This window comes from Myiozetetes cayanensis, unplaced genomic scaffold (assembly GCF_022539395.1).
Source record: "Myiozetetes cayanensis isolate MyiCay16 unplaced genomic scaffold, myiCay2020 scf10, whole genome shotgun sequence".
Lineage (NCBI taxonomy): Eukaryota > Metazoa > Chordata > Aves > Passeriformes > Tyrannidae > Myiozetetes > Myiozetetes cayanensis.
The window spans coordinates 13,452,751-13,474,476 of NW_026086605.1; the positions used below are offsets into that span (position 1 = coordinate 13,452,751).

General features: G+C 54.7%; 1 protein-coding gene across 1 annotated transcript; it reads left to right on the top strand.

The window, feature by feature from the left end:
• The first annotated feature begins 15,174 nt into the window (after nt 1–15,174).
• On the top strand, nt 15,175–21,114 carry TLX1 (T cell leukemia homeobox 1). Its single transcript, XM_050334863.1, has 3 exons — nt 15,175–15,643; nt 17,281–17,482; nt 20,892–21,114. Exons 1-3 carry the CDS (start codon nt 15,175–15,177, stop codon nt 21,112–21,114), a joined length of 894 nt encoding a protein of 297 aa, XP_050190820.1.
• The last annotated feature ends 612 nt before the right edge of the window (nt 21,115–21,726 follow it).

Sequence of the window (21,726 nt, forward strand, 5' to 3'; positions counted from 1 at the left end):
AAACAGACCCAGCTGGGGTGAGGACATGACTGGTCCTGTTCTCACCACTGCCATCTGTGCCCCAGGCAGGCTGGTGGCACATGTCCAGTCTGAGCCATGGGGTGTTTTGGGACCTGGATACTTTCAGGGGTTCAGTTCCCTGTGTGGCTCTGTGTCGGGTCAGAAGCAAGGGCTTCTGGCTTTGGATTTAGGGGTGAATTGAGATGCCTCTAATCCCAGGAAATGCAGATATTTCTGGTCCGTGCTTGCTTTAGGAAAGGCTGCAGTGAGGTGGCTGCTTGCAACACTTAGCAGGGAAACTGAGGCACAAAAGCAGCTTTCCTAAGACTGAAATGCCCCTGATAAAACAGGACACTTGTAGCCATCCTGTGGGGCACAGGGTGCTCCTGGGACACTCCCAGCCCTCTCCAGTGAAGAGGGTTAAAGAATGGAGATGCACATTTGTCTGCCAGTGGCAAAAGCTCATTCCTTCGGTCACTGATCACATCCTGCTGCCTTATGGCTGCCTGGTGTCTCCAGTCAGAGCCAGTCTGGGAGCTCTGAAACAGTTCAGAGGAGTGGAGTTCAGTTCAGTTCAGTTCAATTCAGTGGAGGAGTACAGGATGAAAGAGTAATTTGATGCTCTGAGTGTCCAGAAGAGATCCTGCTAGAAATACCCATCTGACACTGCTTGAGATAAAGCAGGGGAGGCGGGTTCACTTTGCCTTATCGGACACATTTCCTCTCGAGAGATCTCCATCAGCTCAGAGAGGAAACTACTGAATTTTTGTGTTTTGGTGGCTTTTTTCCTTTTGAAAATTTTCAAGAGGGACAAAGATGGTCAGGAAAAAAATGTTTCACTTGGTCCATATTTTTGGGGGAGGAAGTTTGAAGTTGGAAAGTTCTGGCTCTATTTTCTTACCAGAAATTTTATTTTTTTTTCCCCCACAATTGAGATGAAGTAAAAAATACTGCCTGGAGAGCAAGGCAGAAAAGAAATTTTTAAGCTGAAGAAAAGCAAGTGACACTCTTGGAAAGCTGTATTTTTCATAATTATCCAATGGAGACAAAGTGAAGCATGAGCACAATGTGGGAATTTTGCCCACTACTTGAAAGCTAATTTAATGAAATCCTATTTTACAGGGACAGAAGCAGCTCATCAGAAAGCATTTGTAGACATCTCCATCCTCAGGACCCCATCCCCTGCCTCCTGCTTGGACACTCCTTATGCTGGGGAGGCACAAAAGGACATTGTGGATGCCCTTATCCTTTGAAGACATGCAGTGGCTTTCCTTGGCCTTGCCTGCCGTGCAAACTGCTTCATTCCCTGTATCTGCTGTCACCAGACCTTGCTGGGAAGGTTTTGGGGTCTCAGAGCTGCCCCCAGTTCCACTGCTGCACGAGATAAATGGCTACCAGACTCATCCTCTTCGCCAGGGCCCCATTCAGGCACCTCAGTGGAGACCTCTCCTCCAGAGCATCTCCTCCTGGGGAGGTGGATACCCTCATCTCCCCCACCCCTTCCAGCACCCCTTTGTCCCTCTCCAGCACCAGAGGTGCAGGTACCAGGGTACACGAACGGGATTACGCAGTGCCAAGCAGGATGGCTGCTCACCTGGCACAAGCCCAGGGAGCTGTCGTCTCACCACTGCTGTGCTGCTAAGCATCAGGCATTCAGCATCACTGCCCCAAAACCCATCAGCAGCTTCAGAGGATCCACCCTACAAGCTTCAAGCGTGAGCAAATGCATCGTGGTGCACTGGTGTCTCATAAAAACTTCTGCAAGGCTGTGAGCACATAAAATACGAGTTTTGGTACAGCAGCACACCAGGACCAGACAGGAACACAGTCAGACCATAGAAGCTGGAAATGCCTTCATCCATTTGACTTTCCAGCTCCTTTTATCACAGATTTTGAAAACTTACCACTTGCTAGCGTTTTGCAAGTGCCCTTTTGTGCCTTTGGTCTCAGAAATGCAGCCCTGGGACATATGATGAACCACTTTCATTCATTTGCCTTAAAATTTTTCACCAAATCCCTGATCTGATTCAGTGAGGAGACACTCCTCTAGCCTTCCATGTTCTCAGTTCGCAGTTTCAGCTCTGTGTTAACCTGTCCCAATCATCACTGAATATGAGGTTTGGGTTTGCTGGCAGTCAGAGCATTTTCCCAGAGGCCGGGTCTCAGGGCCACGATGGCCTCAGGGCTCCCTGTGGGCAACAGGTAAAACAGGCACTGGTCAGGCACATCAGCCTGGAGAGAGGTATCAGCACACAGCCACTGCTGCAGTTGGGATGTGCTGGGCTAATGGTAGTCTGGGTCCCTTGCCAGCCTGGCAGCAGCATTAGGTCCTTGGAAAGTGAAGTTTCCAGGATCTCAGTGACCAGCAGTGCTGAGTGTGTGGCCAGAGTGGGTAGTGCATTAAGTAGCTGATTGGGATGGTGATGGATATGCAAGGTGTTTGGGGCTCATTAATTTCCTGGCAGGGATCAGCTTGTCACATCCTGTAATGCAATTGAAGTGGGTACACATCTCACTCAAGAAACACAAGGAGCACTCAGTTGGGAGGCAGAGCACTTCCTTGCAACATTCTCCAGCTGCACTGTGAGAGTTTAGTCCTGCTAAATGCTGGGCACGGCTCAACCTTGGCTCTATAACCCTCAGCACAGGCACTGCTCCCATTTGGCTGATTTCTTGCAGCTGCCCAGCAAAAGCTGGCTGTGCAGGGGATGCTAGAGCTTAGCTTAGTGCTCCCTCGAAACCCCACCATCCCTGGGTTGCAGGTGTCCCAGGAAGCCTCTGTCCTCTGGAAGTCTAGATGGGTTGAACCACAGACCACAGCACAGGCTGTGGTCACTCTTCCTTACCCTCATCTCACCCCACCAAACTTTGGGGCTTGCTGGAGTCCCTGCAGCGAGGTCTCAGGTGTTCTGCAGGGGCAACCTCCCTGGTCCAGAGGTACACTGTCCGCAGCTGGGCTCCCAGGAGCATGTGGTGGGTTACAGCCAGCACTGCTGCAGCCGGAGGATGCTGTGGGACAGGGCTGCAGTGGGAGGTCAGGACGGATGAGCTTGTGCTCCCTCCCAGCCTGAAACTCCTCAAATCCCCAACCTCCTCTCAAAGAAGCTGCTACTTCCTGTCCTCTAAAGATTTAAAAAAAGATTTAAAAAAATAAAAAAGCCCCTGTGGTGACAAACAGGAGCAGCATGGCTGTGAGCCAAGGCAGTGCTCACCCACCCTGGGGACAAGCTTGGGGGGACATACAGAGCCCCTCCTGCTGGGCCTCGGGCGGGAGGGAGGCTTGTTTTTCCGGCTGCAGCATTGTTCTCCAGAACCTGAATAAACACCCAGCCTGGGGCACCCAGGCAAAGGGCATATTTCCCTCCCAGTGCCTGGAGCCTTCAAGGAAACCCCTTTTGTGTCTGCTTTTGGCTGACCCTTGGAAACCAACTCCACTGCTTGCAGTCAGCAGTCCCTGCAGCCACACTTCACATCCCTTGCTCTTGGGGAGGGTGGGACAGGACTGTACTGCAGCTCCTGTGCAGACATCTGGTGCATGGTCTCCTCTGAGAGAGTCAAGATCCCTCATCTGCTTCTTCAGAGCCTAAACCCAGCAAATGTGTGTCTGTGCTTGAGAAGCACTTTAATTTACCCTTTTAATATGAATAATACTCGATACTAATGATTTGATAACAATTTAGTTATTCATACAACTTGTTTGCTACTATTGATTGGTTTGGTTTGATGTTACTTGCAGACAATAGGGAGCTGAGGGAAGGCTCAGCTGCCCGATGGTGAGCTGCAGCATCCCAAATGAGGAGAGAGATGCTCAGTGATGGCTGTCCCCAGGTGGGACGGGATGGGGAAAATGCCATTTTCTGGACTCACACCAATGGACAAGGTTTGAAACCTGCTGGTTTTGTGGCCAGCTGCATCTAGGGAGCTGTGGCTGACCTACAGAGTCCTATATCTCTGCTTTTGGGAAATTTTCTGTCTCTGAGTCCACCCATTAGCCACCCAAGGGGTCCAGGGCTCAGCTGGGATCTACCAGGCTCTCTTATCCTGGGCATGCTCTAATAGCAGAGAGGGCACTTGCATGGGGAAGCTGGCTGTTTGTGCTGTGCATGGAGCCTGGAGTGGGCACATTCCCCAGCTCAGCACGGGGCTCTGGATTTGACTGCTGAAGGTCTTGCAAGTGCAGTAGCATCTGATGGGCTCAGGACAGGACCTGAGTCACTCTGAGAGGACAATGGCACCAGTATACTGAAATGTCCAGGGACAGTGCTGTTCTACGGGGCAGCAAAGGGCTCGTATGACCAGCTCTAGAGGCACTAGCAAGCAGGAACTGCCAGGCCAGAAATAATGTGAGGGGTATAATTTTACCATGCCATTCATGATTTTTAACCTGGGTGTACCAGCACTTGGAAGCATGTATGTCCCTCATTTCCATCCATGCTGAATCACATCTTGCCCCTGTGTAGGAAAGAGCTGCTGCCTGCCCAGCCTGCTTTGCAGTGTGATACTGGTATTGCTCAGAGAAGGCAACACACTTCTCCATGGCATAGGAGTTGGGGAGCGCAGGCTACTGCCCAGGGAGCAGGTTAGCAGCCCACTTTGTGTCTGTTATCCAAAGCACTGAAAGGGCTGCAGATGAACTAAGTGAGAGACCAAGTAAATAAAGGATTGACCTTCAACCCCAGGGGCCAGAGGGCAGCTGCAAACTAGTGCTAATGTGAAATAGAGAACCAAACTTTGCAGACTCTGGAGGAATTTGCCTTGGAAGCATCAAAGAAGGCAGAGGACTCTTGTATCACCCTGTGTGTATCAACATGGGGATGATGGCCCTGCCACCCAGAGGGCCAAGCTCTGGCCAGCGGCTCTGGGAGGGATGCTGTGTCAGTTCAAGGGCTGAAGCAGGAAAGGGCTAGAGGGAAATCCCTGACTTTGGTGCTTGGGGCTGCTCAGACTTCAGCGTGATGCCCTGTGGGCAGCTCAGCTCAAGCAATTTGCTGTGTATCCCATCGTCCTGCAAAGAACTTTGTGGGGCTGCTGGGGCTGCTGTGTCCCCTGCAGGGAACTGGTGCTTTTATGTTAACCCATGGGGTGCTGGGAGTGGGGACTGCTGGGGAAGCTTGGGCTATGCAGTACAGAGTTTTCAAAGGACTTCCTAAAAAGGGTTTATATTTAAACATCTGAGGCTGGGCAGCCAACATTCCCAGTTACTTTTGACCATATGCACAGGGACACATGGGTGAGCCATACGACAGAGGCAGAAGCCCATAAAGGATGGATGGGTCAATAGGAGTTGGCAGATGGACAGAGCCACAGGAGAGAGGAAAAGACAAGCAGATAAAGGTGAGAGCTGGAGATTAGCAGACGAGCGCTTTGATGGGAATATTTTGACCAAGGTATTCCAACTGAGGGAAATGGAACCAAGGGATGGTTTTTGTTATTGCTTTTCTTGTCTTGGTCTTGTCTTGGCCAGAGAGAGAGGTGAGGGTCTGCCTATTACTAACAGCTTGAGAATTGTGGGCTGGCACAGAGCATTTCTGATGAACTCACAGGATCCCAAAATACAGATAATCAGGCACTAATTCATTCACAGGATCCTGGTACTGCGCACAAACCTCCCTAGGCCTGTCCCATTACGAAGTGATTTGTGAGGCTGTGAGTGATTTACACCCTGTAGGCAGCCAAGTGGTGCGTGTGTTACCTACAGCACAACCAGACCACTCTGGGCTACTTACAGCTCCACTTGTTATTTCAGTTATCCCCGAAATTGTTCTTCCTCTCTTGCAACCAATGCCACGGTACTGTGCTTGCTTTCCCCTTGGTGCAAAGCCCCCCCCCCCCAAAAAAAAAACACCACACACATAAAAAAAAAAACCAAACACCAAAACCAAACCAAAACCAAACCAAAACCAAACCAAAAACCAAACAAACCCAATCCCCCAAAGTGCCCTGTTAAGAACTTCCACATCTCATTGAGCTGTTATTAATAGGGGGATTGTCTGGTGTCACAGCACAGGCATAAAATACATTATCACATAATCTTATTTAGCAAACACTTGTGTCGCTTCACCCCTGATAATTGCATTTGGGAGATGCAATATTTATGAAAGGGGAGAAGGAAATGTCTTGACTCATCTCCTGTGAGCAGTAAAAGTCCTGGGAAAAAGTGGGGGAAATACCCTGGGGGGGATGAAAGGGATGTCAGAACTGCTGTTTCCTTTCCAGTGGGTTCAGTGCTCTTTCTAAACTTCAGCTTTGCCACTGAGCTGCTCCTGGAACTGAGCGAGGCTGGGGAATGAATCCGGATTTTGCGTTGAGCTGTGTCGGACCCCAGCGCTCTCCTGGCATCTCTCTGCAAATCCTGCTGCTCGATCGCTCACTCGCTGCCTTGCGTTATCTCTTACTCTTGGTTGCACCTGCGAGGCTCTGCGGTGATGCTGTACTCGGGGCTCGGCTCCGAGCATGCTGCCCGCTAAACAGAAAGATGGATCAGGATTTCTCCTGGGACTAACATCCCCCCAACCAGCTCCGCATTTCTGTGTCGGACCTCACAGCCCGAGATGAGGAGCCGAGGAGCAGAGTTTTGCCCTGGGTACAGCATCCCGACCCTGGGAGCTCAGGTCTGTGTGTGCACCTTTCCCCTCACCTCTGAAGCCTCAGCTCCTGACACTTCCAGTTTTGGGGGAAATTTGCGGCACGGGATGAGCTGTTGGAAGGTGCCCCTGTTTCCCAGGGCATGCTATAAGGAAAGGAGAGAGCCGTCTTGGAAGATTGTCATGCCTCGGATAGCTCCATTCTCTCGAAGTGTTGAAATATTTGTCCCCAGAAATCAAAGCTCCTTTCCCCACCTACAACCACCCACATCCCTCCGTACCCTCAGTGCCCGTGTTCCTGACTTTCCAACGAGGCACTGTTGGGGTCCCACAAGCTCCCGCTCCGGAAAGTCGTGGAGGGAGCAGTGATAGGAAATAGCGCCTTTCCCCACATCCCGACCCTGTCTGCACTGGCAATTCAACGCCGTTGGTGATGTGCACGGAACTGGTGTCACCTACTCTTCTCCCTGAATTATGTTTACACATCCTGTTTAATCTGTTTGTTTTCTGCCGTGCTTTCTCTAAGCTGTTTTCGGGTGTCCACCTGGGTGGTTAGGAACGTCATCCGCAAAACCTTTGGGGTGGAGCTGGCTTTGCCTTCTCCCCGTCCTCGCTTGGTGAATCGCGAGGCTGCAGCATTGGCTATTACAACGAATTACGGGTGGAAAATACAATTAACACAATAGTGGGAGATGCAATAAATTGACTAAATTTACAAGTGTGGAGATTGCTCTTTGCATCAATGGCCAATCGTGTTCACATCCAGATAATAATCCCTTGAGGTGCGCATTGAGGGGCATTGGTCCCCGGGCGGAGCTCGCTTGGTGTTTTAGCCCGCGGGGACCGAGTTGTGCCACGAGGGGAGGATTAGGATTTGGAAATCCTGATGATTTTCTATTTCTAGATCATTTCCCCGGTTTCATGTCACGGTTAATCACAAATACCCTGTTTCTCCGCATCTCCTGTACTGCAAACGACATGTAGCAAATTTAGTAAGTGCCCTGACAGAATCTGGATGTATTCTTTAACGTTAGCAATGAGTTGAAGAGAAAAAATAGTTAAATGATGAGCAGGGTGGTCGTTTGCTAGGAAACTTCCTCCTACCAAGCGTTAGTTCCAAAAGTTACATTTCAGAATGTCATAAAATAAATGGTACAAAACTTCATAACCGCTAATTTCGGTTATAGACAGTATGCAAATGTCAGGGAAAAATCCTTACGTCAGTAATGACTATAAGTCATAATCTATAGCTCTGGAATTTGTCAGTACCTTTTGTAGGTACAAAACTATTTTCTTTTATATTTATTTACAGATATTTCAGCCCGTATGTGAATAACTTGTAAAAAGACAGGTGTAAATAAGGAGAAGCATCTGAACTTGCCGAAGTCCTTCAGGTACGAAGGGACCCGTGAGCACGCCAAAGACTCGTCCCCGCAGCCACCCACCTGTACGGCAGCTGCCTGGGGGGGGAGGAGGTTGCTCCCCCTGCCCGTCCCTCCTCTCCAAAGGCTAATGCAAACAGCAGCAAATTAGACTTAAGTTTACCCATCGGTTCTGCCGTAATTTGTATTTGCTTTTTGGGTGCTAATTGAGCTCTGGGAGGGGAGAGGGGGCTGGGGAGGGGAATAAACAAACAACGGTAGGATTTACAGAGGAAGGTTTCGAGGTTTTTATAGATAAGCCCGTATCAGTGTTGCAATAATTAAGACCATTATTATTGGATGTCCTCGGTCATTAGTGAAAGCTACTCTGTTAACGGAGACGGCAGGGCGGGCTGCTCCCCGCCCGCCCGGCGTTGGGAGCTGCCTGCGCTCTTGCGCCCGAGGGCGGCTTTTAGGAATGGGGGAGTCGGGGAAGGGAGAGACAAAATCTGTTGACAAAACAGGACTTTGTCTGATGCGGAAAAGGCCTAGGGCTCGGGGCGGGCGGGAGACAAAGCGGCCGCCGCGCCCCCGGCGAGCGAACAAACAAGGCAGCTGCCGGCAGCCGCGGCCGAGGGCGGCGAGCAGCCCCCTGCACGGGGGAGTCGCAGGATCGGGGCCATGTCACGACTGCCACCCTCTGTGTCGCGACAGGTCTGGCTGTCGCAGGTGTCCACGTTTCTTAGAGCGGGGGAGACGGTGAAGGGACGCAGGTTACCAGCCCACGTCCGCTTCCTTGCTGTCACGGAAAGTGTAATTAAACTGTGAGTTAATAACGGGGCAGAGCCCCCGGTGTCCCCCACTGCCGTCGATGCCCTCGGGGGTGGCGGCCAGACGCCGTTCATTAGCGGCGCTGGTGCGGGGCGGGTGGCCAAGGGGACGGGGCTAATGGGATTACACGCATTTCTACACGGTGGAGAGAAGGGCTGGTGCCGCAGGACCAATAATTTATTGGCAGATGCTCCTCCGGCAACCGGCGACATTGAATATTCATGGGGCGCCGCCGGGCACCGCAGGCCCCTTCGACCACCACGCCGTTCCCTCCCCTCCCGCGGGTACCTCCGGCTGGGGAGGGCCGGTAAGGACGAGAGACCCCTGGCCTGTTGCATGGAGCTGGTCAGTCCCGGGGCAACTGGAGGAGGGAGGCAGTCGGCGGGTCCTTGGGACTCCAGAGATCTTTGGGATCCCTTTGGGACTCCGCGGCACCCACATTGCGTGCAACCGCAGGTGCGATGACAGTGTTCTTCCCTCTCCTTAACCTCTTTTCTCCAGGAAGCCATCGGCTACAGGGAGACGAGGGGTCAGTTTGCGGACTGCTCTAAATACTTATTTTTGGTAGATAACTACTGCCCCGGGAGATGTCGTTGACAGAGCGCGGAACCGGCCCTGCTCCCCGGCTCCGCCACTCCTTCCCCGCCGTATTAACTCGTAGCCCCTCGGTCGTTTGTAACCATAAAGGGGAGAAATATTGTTGCGGGCGAAGTTCGTGCGATGCTGCGGCTCCCGCTGCGCCGGGCACTTTATACTCATTAAGTGCAGCGGAGCTAAGTCATTACTGTAATAAGGAGTTATGCTGAATGCACGGGGCCACGTTTCCAAAGCCATAAATTACAACTGTCAGTGCGTATTCGAGGGATCAACAGAGCTGGGAGTAATTATTTACAGCGTGCTTTGTAGAGCAATTAAAAATTCCCAAATTGTGTTAATTGCTTTTAACGCGCAGGAAGCGCGGGCCGCCCTTCCCGCGGACTCCGAGCCGGGCAAAAGCCACGGCTGTCGGTGCGGGCTCAGTCTTCGGTGGGAATTGCGGAAAACGAGATTTCCCGTTGGGAAGCCCGCACCCCCGCGGGAGCCCGGCTCGTTGGTGAGGGGTTCACCCTGCTTCGCTATCGGCGTCTGTCGCGACACTTGTGGCATAACTTAGTGGGGCGGCAGCGCTGAGAGGCAGAGCCCCGACGGCAGCGGAGACCGCGAATCCTCCCGCTCCAGGGAGAGTCGAGGGATGCCCGACAGGGTGGTGTAGGCCCCGAAGCTCTCGGGTCAGCTCCCGTGAGCAGCCCAGGCGTGCACGGCCTCGCGTGGGCATCGGCGTCTTCGCCGTAATTGATTTCACAGGGGCCAAGCCGGGACGGGAGAGCAGCGGGAGGCGATGTGTAAGGGTGGGTAATACTCGGGCTGGGGGAGCCCTCACCCCAATGAACTAAGAAGCAAGGGAAGGAAGAAGTCGGGGTGCACCCGTCTGCCGAGAGGGTGTTTCTCACCGCGCACCTGCCCGCGGCAGAGTCGCTCACTCTCAGCAGTGTGGGAGGATTTTACACGTTCCGAAAAGCACTGCTCGAAGTGCAGTTTTCGGAGCGAGCCCGATGTGCTTTGCTGGGATCTTGCCAAGGTCCCAGGCACACCACTTTTGCCCCCGGGTCCCCTCAGGAGAGCTTGTGTTTCGCAGCAGTGTCCCGGCCAGCAGCTGCGAGGCAGGGAAGCAGCTTGTGATGCCGAGCTCCTGGGAGCCCCAAGCTGTAAAAGAGCTCAGGGGCCAAGGGGAACTGTGGCAAGCCAGCAAGGCAGAAGAAAAGGCGAGTGGAGGGTTGAGGTCAGGCCCTGGCTGGGCTGCTCCTCTTTGCTAGCAGGAGGCAGATGCACCCGATCAATGAGAGAACCTGAGAAAAGATCGCTGGGCCTTCCTGGACAGAGAGAGGGGAGCCTTATGCATCAGGAAGAGCCCTTGTCTCAATTACCATTTCCTAGCACGGATATACTGGGCCCCCAACCCTCAGCTGGGCCAGGATTGAACCACCGATTTGGGAATGAGCTTGTTCCAGCAGCTGCTCAGGGCAGGTGAAAGGGGACAAAAGTTTCAAGGCTGGTAGGAATATGTAAGTGGCCATGGATACTTGAAGGAGGTGAGATGCTCTGGAGAAGTAGAGACCAAGGGCACTGGGCTTCCTCAAGGTACTGATTTTGCAGCAACTTAGTGCACGTGTCAGCTCCTCCCCTGGAGGCTTTTGTCCAAGTCCAAAGAGGTCTGATGCAGCTTGTTGGTGTTTCCTGTAAAAAAGGGATTTCTCTGTCCAAAGAAACCCTACTGCCCTAAACAGCTTTTTGGGCAAACACCTGTGAATGTCTGTCTCCCTGAACTCTGCCTAGAGTATGATATCTGAATTATTTTTTGCAGGGCCTGACATTCAAAGCCCTACCAAAGACAGACAAACCTAGCCCTCAGCAGGTGGGAGCATACTGGCTGGGGATCCAGACAAAGCCAGCTGGGCTGGGATGCCTCTGCCTCCCGCTCCAGAGATCCATTTGTAGGATAACTAGGTGCACCTCACAGTGGGTGCTGACCCTTGTAAATTCTCCTGTTAGGATGTGAACCTGAAAGCACCGAGACTGGCCCTGATGTGTTTTAGTGTGTGAGCTTGCAGCACTGCCTCTGTAGCCCCAGAATTAGGGAGCTGACGCTGAGGTTAGCTCAGTTAGTTAAAGCATGTTGCTAATAAAGCCAAGGTTGTGGGCTTCATCCCTGTATGGGCCCTTCACTTACGAGCTGGGCTTGATGATCCCTGTGGGTCCCTTCCAAATCGGAATATTCTGTGAACTCTGTGAAAAGCTATATATTAATTGCCAGCCCTAATGATACAGGACATTTCCAGAGCCTTGTGCTTTACAGTACTGCTTAGGCCATAGGCCCAGTGAGCCCAAGGGGAAATCAAGGCCAGGGGCAATTTGAACTGGAACATCTGAACTGGGTGTTGTCCTATAGCTTGGACAAAGAGTGCCCAAACTTCCCATGCCAGGAGCTGTGTGGCTTTCCCAAGTATGCAGGTGAGGTCTGTGGCTTGTGTGTGGATTAAATCCTGGGACTATACATCATCCTAAACCCATCGATAATTCCCATTGATTTACAGAAATTTTGAATCCCAGTCAGGACCTAGCCCTGCTGCCCTTCTATTTTGTCCACACTGGGTGCTGTGCAGAGGAGGTTCTGACTTACCTGTAGTCTTGTCTCCTGGCAGGTTTTATTGCCCAAAAGCCCCTTCCTTGGGCTCAGCAGCTGGAGGCTGTGACCCTCACTATCCAACCTGGCTCCCTGGTGATGACCTTGTAATTTCTCAGGGCCAGTCCCTCTGGGGGCCTCCCCACCTGCTCAGCCTGGGGCAGCTCTGGCACAGGAGAAGCTGAAGGCTTTGCCCAGCACCGAATGGGGCCTTTGGGATGTTCAAGTAGCATTGGAGAGCTGTTATTTACTAGAGAGAGCGAGCCCCTCCTGCATCTCTGGTCTTGGCAGCAGATCTGGGTCCCTCTGGATGTCAGAGCTCACTGTCAGATGACTCTGTGGCACTGTGCAGGACTGCCATGGCATGCTTTATTGCTTCCCTGTGGAGACAACCTGACATACTCAGGGCTGGTGAGCAGGCTCTGCCCCACATCTCCCATCTGGGAAGGGGTTGGAGAAGAAGCCTAGGCAGGTACTGGAGAAGGGCAAAGGCAGCTGCAGCCCTGGGGGACGAGAAGCCCTCCTGCCCGAGGGCAGCCTCCTGGCCCTGGCTGGCCCCAGCCCTTGCTCCCTCCCTCCTCTCCCAGCTCCTCCTAACCACAAGGACTTTGGTTGATGGAGCTGGCGCCAGCGAGTTCCCTGAAGAGTTCAGAAGTCAAGAACTGAGGCAGGTATGGGGAGGGGGGGAAACCCGACCCCAGTGGGCAGGCAAGGCTAGGCAGTGCTGGGGGATTGGGGGGGAGGGCAGGCGAGCCGGGTACCGGCCTGGCACGGAGCAGGAGGGCGGCTTTGGGTTGCTGCTGCTGCTGCCTGCTGTCTGCACAGCCTTCCTAGTGTGGGGCTGTGGTGGTGGTGCATTGATAGTAATGGGGCTTGGGGTGTCACAGCAGGGTTGTGGCTGGGGTAAGGATGGCAGGAAGCCACAATCACTGGTGTGTCGGTGTGTGCCTGTGTCTGGGGGCATCTGAATGCACAGGTAGCAGGGTGTGTTATTGTGTGTTGTTGGAGCGAATGTGAGTGTGTGAAAACACACAGCTCTGAAGGTGTGGGTGAGAACACGTCTGAATTGGAGTGGATGCAGGGAGGGGGTTGTAACTGTCTGTGGGTATGGGAGGACGTCTGAATAAGTGTGCACAAATGTAGGTGTGTGTGAGTGCAAATATGTGGGACTGTGATCATGGGTGCCTGTAGGCTCATGAGGGTGTGTGTGAACTTGTGCATCTTTGACAGTGTGGACTGTGCGAGGGGGGGGGGTGTGAGGATGTGGATGGGATACGTCTGGGGGGGGAGGTGAGGAGGTGTACTTGAGTGCATGGGCACAACTTTCTATGCCAGCACATTTGTTTTGCATGGGGGATATCCCAAAGCTGTCTGTCCTGTGGGATCTCCACGGCCCCCGTGGGCATTAAACCACAAGCACATTGAAGACGTAAAGGGCAGCCTGTGGCCCAGCCGGCGACGAGGGGGCCTGGAGGGCAGATCCCAGCCAGGAGCGGGGAGAACGGGGCGGGCAGAGCTCAAATCAGCGGCAAAACCTCGGCGACGCGGTCGGGAGCTCTAGGCTGCGCTGGGCAGCGCCGGTCGGCAGCAGCGGGGGGACGGGAGGAAGAAGACGGCCGTGCCTCTGCCCCACCGGCGGCTCTGCTCCCTGCCCGGCTGCACGGAGCAGTCACCGACGGACAACAAGTTGTGCCGCAAATTGCGATAAGGGCTTTCATTTTCATTTTGTGCCAAAGCATTTAAAATATCTTTCTGAATGTTGTGGGGTTTTTGTTTGTTTTTCTACAAAAACATTCATCTCCGGCGGGCCCGGCGGCAGCGGGTGACCCGTCAGCCCTCGCTCCGCCGTGGTGTGCGCCCCTGCCCCGTGGGGAACAGCTGGGGCCGGCCATCGTCCCGGGGGAATGATTCCCGCCCCGGCTCTCCGGGGGGAGGTGTGCACCAGCCCATCGCCTTCTGCCGTCATGCCCCTTCCACGGGTCTGGGCACTCGTGGAGTGCCGTCCTGAATGCCTTCGCTCCGGAGTCTGGGGATAGGAGAGCCCCCTCCTCCTCCGCGCCTTTTTGAGAGGTGCTGACTTTTGAAATTGAGAACAACCTTTTGGAACAAAGGGTCACAGCGGGTCTTGGACCCCACCAGGATAAGATCCTCCGGTTTCAGCCCTTGCTCGGGATAAGCTGCAGCCCATGGTGATCGCGGCCCGCGCCTGATTCCCCGGCGAGGCCTAGCAGCCAAGACCCTTCTTTGCAGCTGCCTATGGCCACAACCGCTGGGACCAAACGTTTCCACTCTGCCCCCGGTACCCGGTACTTGCGACTCATTCACCCCCCAGAGCCCTGCCCGCACCCAGTGCTCACTTTATAAAGCCAATCCGGGTGGTGATTTTTTTTTTTTTTTTTTGCTGGGGGGGAGTGCGGGGGGGGTTGGTAAGCTGGGGAAGAAGAAACTCCTTTTCTCGTGTGCTCTTCTCTGCTGTCATTCACTGGGCTGCTCTCAGCATCCAACCAATGGAGAGTGAGGGCCTGCAGCAGTAGGCCCTGGGTAGGGTGATTGATGGGCAAGCGGGGCGGTGGACGATCGCACTCGCAGTCCGCCGCGCTCTGCTCCGCTCCGCGGGGCTCCCGGCTCCCCAGCGCCCGCCGCGGCGAGGGTTCCCCGGGGCACCCTCGTGTGTGTGTGTGTGTGCCTGTGTACCTGTGTGCCTGTGTGTATGAGCCTGTGTCCTGGGTGAGTGGCTCCTGGCGTGGGGTGGTTGCCTCTTGGTGCCTGGCGGCGCTGGGTCTTATCGGAACGGGACCAGTGTCCGTGGGTGGGGATATCGTGTCTCCACTCCTGGAAGCTGTTGGGTGGTGGGTGTGTGTGGCGTGGTTGTGTCTCCAGTGTGTGGGTCCTGTGCCTCGCTGGGCACGGCTGCCGTGTCCCGGGCCGCGGGGTTGTTTCGCTCTTGTGCCTGGGTTGCGCATGGCTCTGTTGGTGGATCTTCGTGCTGAGCGTGTGGCTGCCGTGTGCCGGCCGTGCGTGGCTCTGCTGGGGTTTCTTGAGGTGTGCGACCGTCGTGCTATGGGACTGAGCGCGTAGCCGGCGTGTACCTCCTGTGCGCGGCCCCGTTGCCGGTTTCGGGGCGCTGCGGGGCTGTGCTGCCGTGCCCGGGGTGGAGGTCCGGCTCCCGGGCGGCGGCATGGAGCACCTCGGCGCTCACCACTTGCACCAAGGCCAAGCCGAGCCCATCAGCTTCGGCATCGACCAGATTCTCAACACGTCGGAGCCGGGCAGCTGCATGGTGTCGCACCCGCGGCTGCAGGACTCGGCGGACTACGGGCTGGGCTGTATCGTGGGCAGCGCCTATAACACGGTCACGGGTGGCTACGGGGCGAGCGGCGGCGCGGCCGGCGCCTACAGCGGCACCTCCTGCAGCATGGGCGGCCTGCCCGGCTCCTACAACGTGAACATGGCGGTGAGCATGAACGGCAACACCTTGAGCTCGGCCGGAGGGGTGATCCGTGTCCCGGCCCATCGCCCCGTGGCCGGCGGCGTCCACCAGCCCCTCTCCGCCGCCGTGCCGGCGGTGAACGGCATGAACAGTCTCACGGGGCTCACCTTTCCCTGGATGGAGAGCAACAGGCGGTACACAAAAGACAGGTTCACAGGTGAGTGGGGCCACCGGGACACCCTTTCCCTCCCCGCTTCGCCGTCCCGCTCCGTTCCCCGCCGCCCGGCCTCGGCGCGGCTGCCGGTGCTCACCGGGGCACGCAGGATCCGGCCGGGGATCTCTTCTGGCCGGGTGGAGAAAGCGGTCCCGGACGGTCCTGGGAAGTCGGTCGCGGAGAAGGCCAGAAGCTAGACCGTGCGGAAATCAGTCGCGTTCAGTCCCCACTAAATGCGTTGTGTTTCTTTTTGTTTGCTTTGATTTTTTGGTTGATTTGATAGTTTGTGTGTGTGGTTGGACTTTGTTTTCTTTTGTTTGGTGGTTTTGGTTTTTTTGTGTGTATTTTACTATTGGTTTGGTTTGGTGTATTTTTCTAAAATTATTTAATTATTTTCAAGTTGGTTGGGGTTTTTTGTTTGTTCTTTTTTTTCTTTTCTTTTTTTTTCTTTTTTCCGTGTTGAAGCTCGGGAAAGGCGGGCAAAGGAAAAGGGATGGCAAACTCGCCCCACCACCTCCCGCGAGCCCCAGCCACGACTGCCCGCTCCCTGCCGCCGAGCTAACAGCCGGGAAAACTTTCCTTTTAACCCGGGAGTTATTTGCGAGGCATGTTGCGGCCGGCGGCCCCGGCCCTCGCCCGCCCGGGAAGGCCGGCCCGGTGCGTACCGTAACCCAGCTGGTTTTCCCTGGTTCCGGGCTTCGACTCAGCCTTTTCCCCTACCAAAAGGGACTCTCTGCAGTCCCGAGCAGAGCTGGGTTCGGGCTAGAGCCGCTTCCTGGACCCGCCGTCGTTTCCAGGTGTAGCTGGGCTCGTCACAAAGCAAAACACTCGAACAACGAAAATAAATAAATACGCAAACAAACAAAAAACCCCAACGAAATTGCAACGGGGAAAAATCAGCGCCCGAACCGGCCCCTCTTCCCGAGGGCGAAAACCTAGGCCCGATTTCTGGAAGTTGCCGTTTAATTTCGATCCGATAGCGCTGAGTTCAGGCGCTGGCGGACGAACGGGGCCGTTCCCCTCGCAGGCACCGAGCTGGACTTCACGCAGCCTCTTCCTGGCTGAGACACAACGCAACTTTTCACTAATTATTTTTTCGTGAGGTTAGGGGGAAAAAAAAAAACCCAAACCATATACATTTATTTAAAACAGCAACAAAAAACCAAAACGACGAATAGGAATTCCCGGGACGTTACTTCCCGCGTACGAAGCACTGGGGCCGAGGCCGGCGGGGTTACCGCCGCACCCAAACGAAATTAGCCCGAGCCCGGTTGGCACGGAGCGCGGAGCCCCGGCCCGGCGCCAGGACCGCCTGCCGCTGCCGACCCCCCGCTCCCCGCAGGCGCTTCGCTGGGCAAGCGGCCGCATTCCTCGCCGCCGGAGTCGAGCGGTGCCCGGCGGGTGCCCGCAGCACTCACGGAAGGCGCCGGGGCCGCCGCCGAATTTTTGCAGCCCGTGCGTGTATGTCGGCGGGGAAGCGGCGGCTTCGCAGCGGGGGGGGTGGGTGTCCCCAGCCCAGCACCCGGGAGCCGGAGCCCCTCTGCTGATGTGTCGCTGCTTGCTTCTTTGCCTCTCATCCCCCCCTCCTCCCGTGTCCCCCCCAGTGGCCCTCTCACCCTTCACTGTAACACGCCGTATAGGTCACCCCTACCAGAACCGCACGCCCCCCAAGAAGAAGAAGCCGCGCACCTCCTTCACCCGCCTGCAGATTTGCGAGCTGGAGAAGCGCTTCCATAGGCAGAAATACCTGGCCTCGGCCGAGCGCGCTGCCCTTGCCAAGGCCCTCAAGATGACAGACGCCCAAGTGAAGACCTGGTTCCAGAACCGGCGCACCAAGTGGAGGTGAGGGACTGGGGGGCTCGGTGGACTGGGTTGCTGGGTCAGCCCGGGGTGGGCAAGCCTGTCTGCCGCCAGCTCTGGAGGGGCGGTGGTGGCCTCACATTGGCTTGCAAGCCCCATGTGTTTGTGTGGATGTGAAAGTGTGTGTACCTGTGCGTGTGCATGCACAGCCGAGCGTGTGCAGCGCCTGTGGCTGTGAATGTGCGGGTGGTGTGTACGTGTAGGCTGTGTGTCGCAGGGCACGTGTGTGTAACTCTGCACAGTGAGTGTGAATGCTTTTGCGTGAAGGCCACGTGTGTCCTGGTGTGCCCACATACAGTGTGTGTGTGTGTGGACATGCACGGCGGTGTGAGTGTGCTTGCAGCGCAGGCCGTGCGTGTTCGATGTGGGTGCACCGTGTGTTGTGTGAGCACACTGGATCTGCGTGCGAGGTGTGCTAGGTGCGTGAATGTGTGTGCACACACGCGTGCATGGGGGTTGTTTACAGTGTGCCGTGCAGGGAGTGCAGTCAATTTCACCGGTTGCACCAGTGGGTGCAGCGGCTCCCGTGCCTCTTTCCCCGGCAGCGGCATGTGGGAGTCCTCAGCCAGGGACTGTCAGAGAACCGAGCTCTGCATAGCGTGGAGATTTTCATCCCCGTGGGGATGAAAATTTCATCCTTCGTGGCGCCTGCTTGCTCAAACGCTTTCTTTTTGTTCTGCTGCCGGGCGTGCCAGTAAAGCCGGAGAGGAAGAGGAGGCTGAGCTCACGCCGACCCTTCAGGGCTCAGTCGCCGTAACCCTGCCCCTCCCAAGCTACACCTTCCCGGGATGTCCCCGGGAGGCACTCCAGCCCTGAGAACAAGCCCTGCCCTGGGCGCAGGCAGCCTGCGGCGGGGTGCTGGGCAAGGGGAAGCTCCCTGAGAGGGCAGAGAAGGGGCGTGTTGCTGGGTGTTGAGTACTGGGTGCTGGAGTGCAGATAGGCAGCAGCTTCTTCAAAATGGGGGAAAAGGGCTTTCTCAGTGTCTCCCCGAGACTTAATAGGACAGTGAGGATGCTGGGGTTGGCTAATAAACAGGACAAGGAATTTGAAACCAAGAGTGTGGGTGAATGCCCAACCCCAGACAGTCCTTCCCTAGAGAGGCTGTGGAAGAGTAGTTTCCAGGTGTTAGGAAGTCTCTAGCTGGAGTGATCTCTGTTGGCCAGAAGCAGAACACTGGAGAAGGAATAGTCCTGCTGTGGCCTTCAAAACAGGGTCAGCTATGTCTTCTAACCAGGTTTCCTAAGGAAGTGAGGCAAATCCATCTGTCAATACTCTTTGCGTCTGTTGGCTAAATTCAGTCTCTCTTGGCAGAGGAGCAGAGGATATAAACCTGTTCATGTGTTTTACAAAAAATAGCTGGGTGAAGAAAAACAAAATCCTGGTTCTGTCTAAGGGGAAGGCTGCAGCCAGATCTCAGCTATAGTATTAGACGTGGGAGAGTCCCCACTGGTCTGAGCCAAAGTTTACAGGCATGTAAACTTTGCTTGTATGCTGTGATGGAGATGTGGATGTCCCAGGGTGATAGCACACCCAGCTCGCTGCCCCAGGCCCCTGTGCTGGGTAGTGGGCTCTGGGCAGTGGATGGAAGACTGGGTGCTGGAAGGAGCCACTACGGGCTCAGGCTGAACTCGACAGCAGGAAGTAACTGAAAAAAGAGTTGATTTAAGCCCTCTGATGGATTTAAGTGCTGGGGGAAGAGTCTTACCCTTGCCTTTTGCCTGGATGTCTGCTGGAGCAAGGTGGCTGTGTGATCCCGTTCTCAGATTTGGGCTGTTTTATACACAGTTACTTTTAGGCAGATTTGAACCTGCAAATTGCAGCCTGACATGAATGGATGACTAGGCCAGCTGCTTGCAGCAGGGAGATACTTGGGAGCTGGGTGCTTACAGCCACAGTTCTCCTGATCACCCTGGATGTGGGGCTCCCTCCCTCCTCTCTGAGTATCTCTTCATTGTGCAAAGAGTCATTAAATATTCATTGAGGCAGAGATGGAACTGCTGTGGGGTTGCATGGGGATGGCTGGTGCTGCTTTGAGCCCCATCTCCCGGGATGTCTCATATGAGATGTTGACACAGTGATTAAAACAGAGGCTGAGCCCCAAACTACCTGCTCCCAGGCGGGAGCACTGGCCACACACCTGGAGGCTTGGGTGCCCAGAGGCCCATCGCTGGCATCCAGCCCTGGTCTGCTTCCCCACTGGGAGCCAGGGACCCCTGCCCTGTGCTCTGAGTTGTCACTGTGGAGATCAGAGCTGCCACTTCCAATTCTCACAGCCAAAGAGAATGAGACATCTCACATCCTCCTGAGCTGCTAAATTAAAAACTGCCATTTCCTGTGTCACAGGTCCACTGAAGCTGCTGGGAGAGCGTCAGCTGGGCCTGGGGGTGTGAGGGGGGCAGGTGGTGATTTGGGGATCATCCTGGACTGTGAGTTGCTCCCAGGTTTTCCCAGCAGCATCAGGGGAGGTGCCAGGTGATGTTCAGAGATGATTGCAGGCTGCAGACTCCAGACTGACCTGCCATCCACGCAAGTGGGAGTGGGATTTTCATTGTGAATATAAGTGCATTCATGCCATTTCCAGCTATCCTGTTTTCTCCTCCCATGTAACCCAGAGCCAGGACCCTATCAACACTGGAAAGAATCCCTGCAGACACCCTAAACCCCCTTCCTCAGCAGGATCAACTCTGTTGGTGTCATTCCAGGCAGACACATGTCCAAATTGTTCTTAAAAATACTGTCCTTCACCCTGTCCACATGGTATATTCTGTACTTCGATTTTTCTCACTGCTAAAAAGTGTGTTTCTAGTGTTTAGCTGATATTTTGCTGACTTTTGTCCTGTTTGCAGTGGGCATATTTTTGCCTTCATCCAGGGTTTCAATAGCTGGTCACCACAGCTCAGTGGATGAGGTGGCAGACCTGGGTGGTGGAAGGAGATGCCTGGGGTGATGCTGCCCATCTCCCAGCTGTGTGTCACTACCAGTCACTGTTCCACCTCATCCTGCTCCATGCTCCTCACTGGGACACTGTATGCTTGGCTCTTGTTGTTGGTACCAGAGCATGTTTGCAGGGGATTGCACCTTTTGCAGTGCTGTTGTGTGACCCTTTCCATGTTTTATTTCTGCTTGTTTTTACTTCCTGTGGACAGAGAATAATCCAGAGAGAGCTGCCAGCTCTCTTTGATCAGAGCAATTTTTGAGGCCAGTAAGATAGACAGACCCAGTGCCCAGATTATGGGATTTACTTGCAGTTTGTGCAGGGGATGTGGGACGACACCACGGCCAGGGATCTTCTTTTCCTTACCCCTACCCCTGAGCACCCAGCACAAGTTATTCTCTTGGGAGATGCCCCTCCTTTTCTTCCCTGGCCCCTCTAACGCTCCCTCTCTCCTAGGAGGCAGACAGCAGAGGAGCGGGAGGCTGAGCGGCAGCAAGCAAACCGCATCCTCATGCAGTTGCAGCAGGAGGCCTTCCAAAAAACCATCAACCAGCCCATCCAAGCAGACCCTATCTGTGTCCACAACTCCTCTCTCTTCGCCCTCCAGAACCTCCAGCCGTGGTCTGACGACTCCACCAAGATCACCAGTGTCACCACTGTCGCCTCCGCTTGTGAATAAGTCTGGTGGCCACCAGTGGCACATACACCTTCTGCTAGCAGGGCTGTCTCCAGGAGGACACATGGCATCCTTGATGGGACATGTAGTCACTCTGTTTGTCCCCAGGGAACGCTGGCACCCCCCTGTCGTCCAGCCACATGTGCATCCCACGTGTCCAGCTGGGGAAACCCACCACAAGGACTGAAAGGAAGGGAAGCCACCACAAAATCTCTCCCCAGCCGTGGGGTTGCTGGAGCAGCAGTACTGTGTCACCTCCCCCCAACCCTTTTGTTCTCTTGAAAGTCTCCAGTGTCGACCCTGAACTTGCTGACGTGCTGCCAGACAAAAGCCCAGCCTTGACAGACACAGCTGCCGGCGTTCACCCAGCTAGGGGAGAGGAAAACTTCCTTTGGATTCTACTGGCGGCAGTGCAAAGCCTAGGGTTACCCTTATATATTCATATGTGTGTGTATGTGCGTGTGTATATATATAAAAAAGTATATATATCTATCTATATACACACACATATATATACACGCATACTTTGGACTGATGGCTCAAAACAAAAGCAGGAGGCTCCCTGGAAAGCACTTCTCTGCTCTGAGCCTTCTCAGGTTGTCTACACTGGAGACG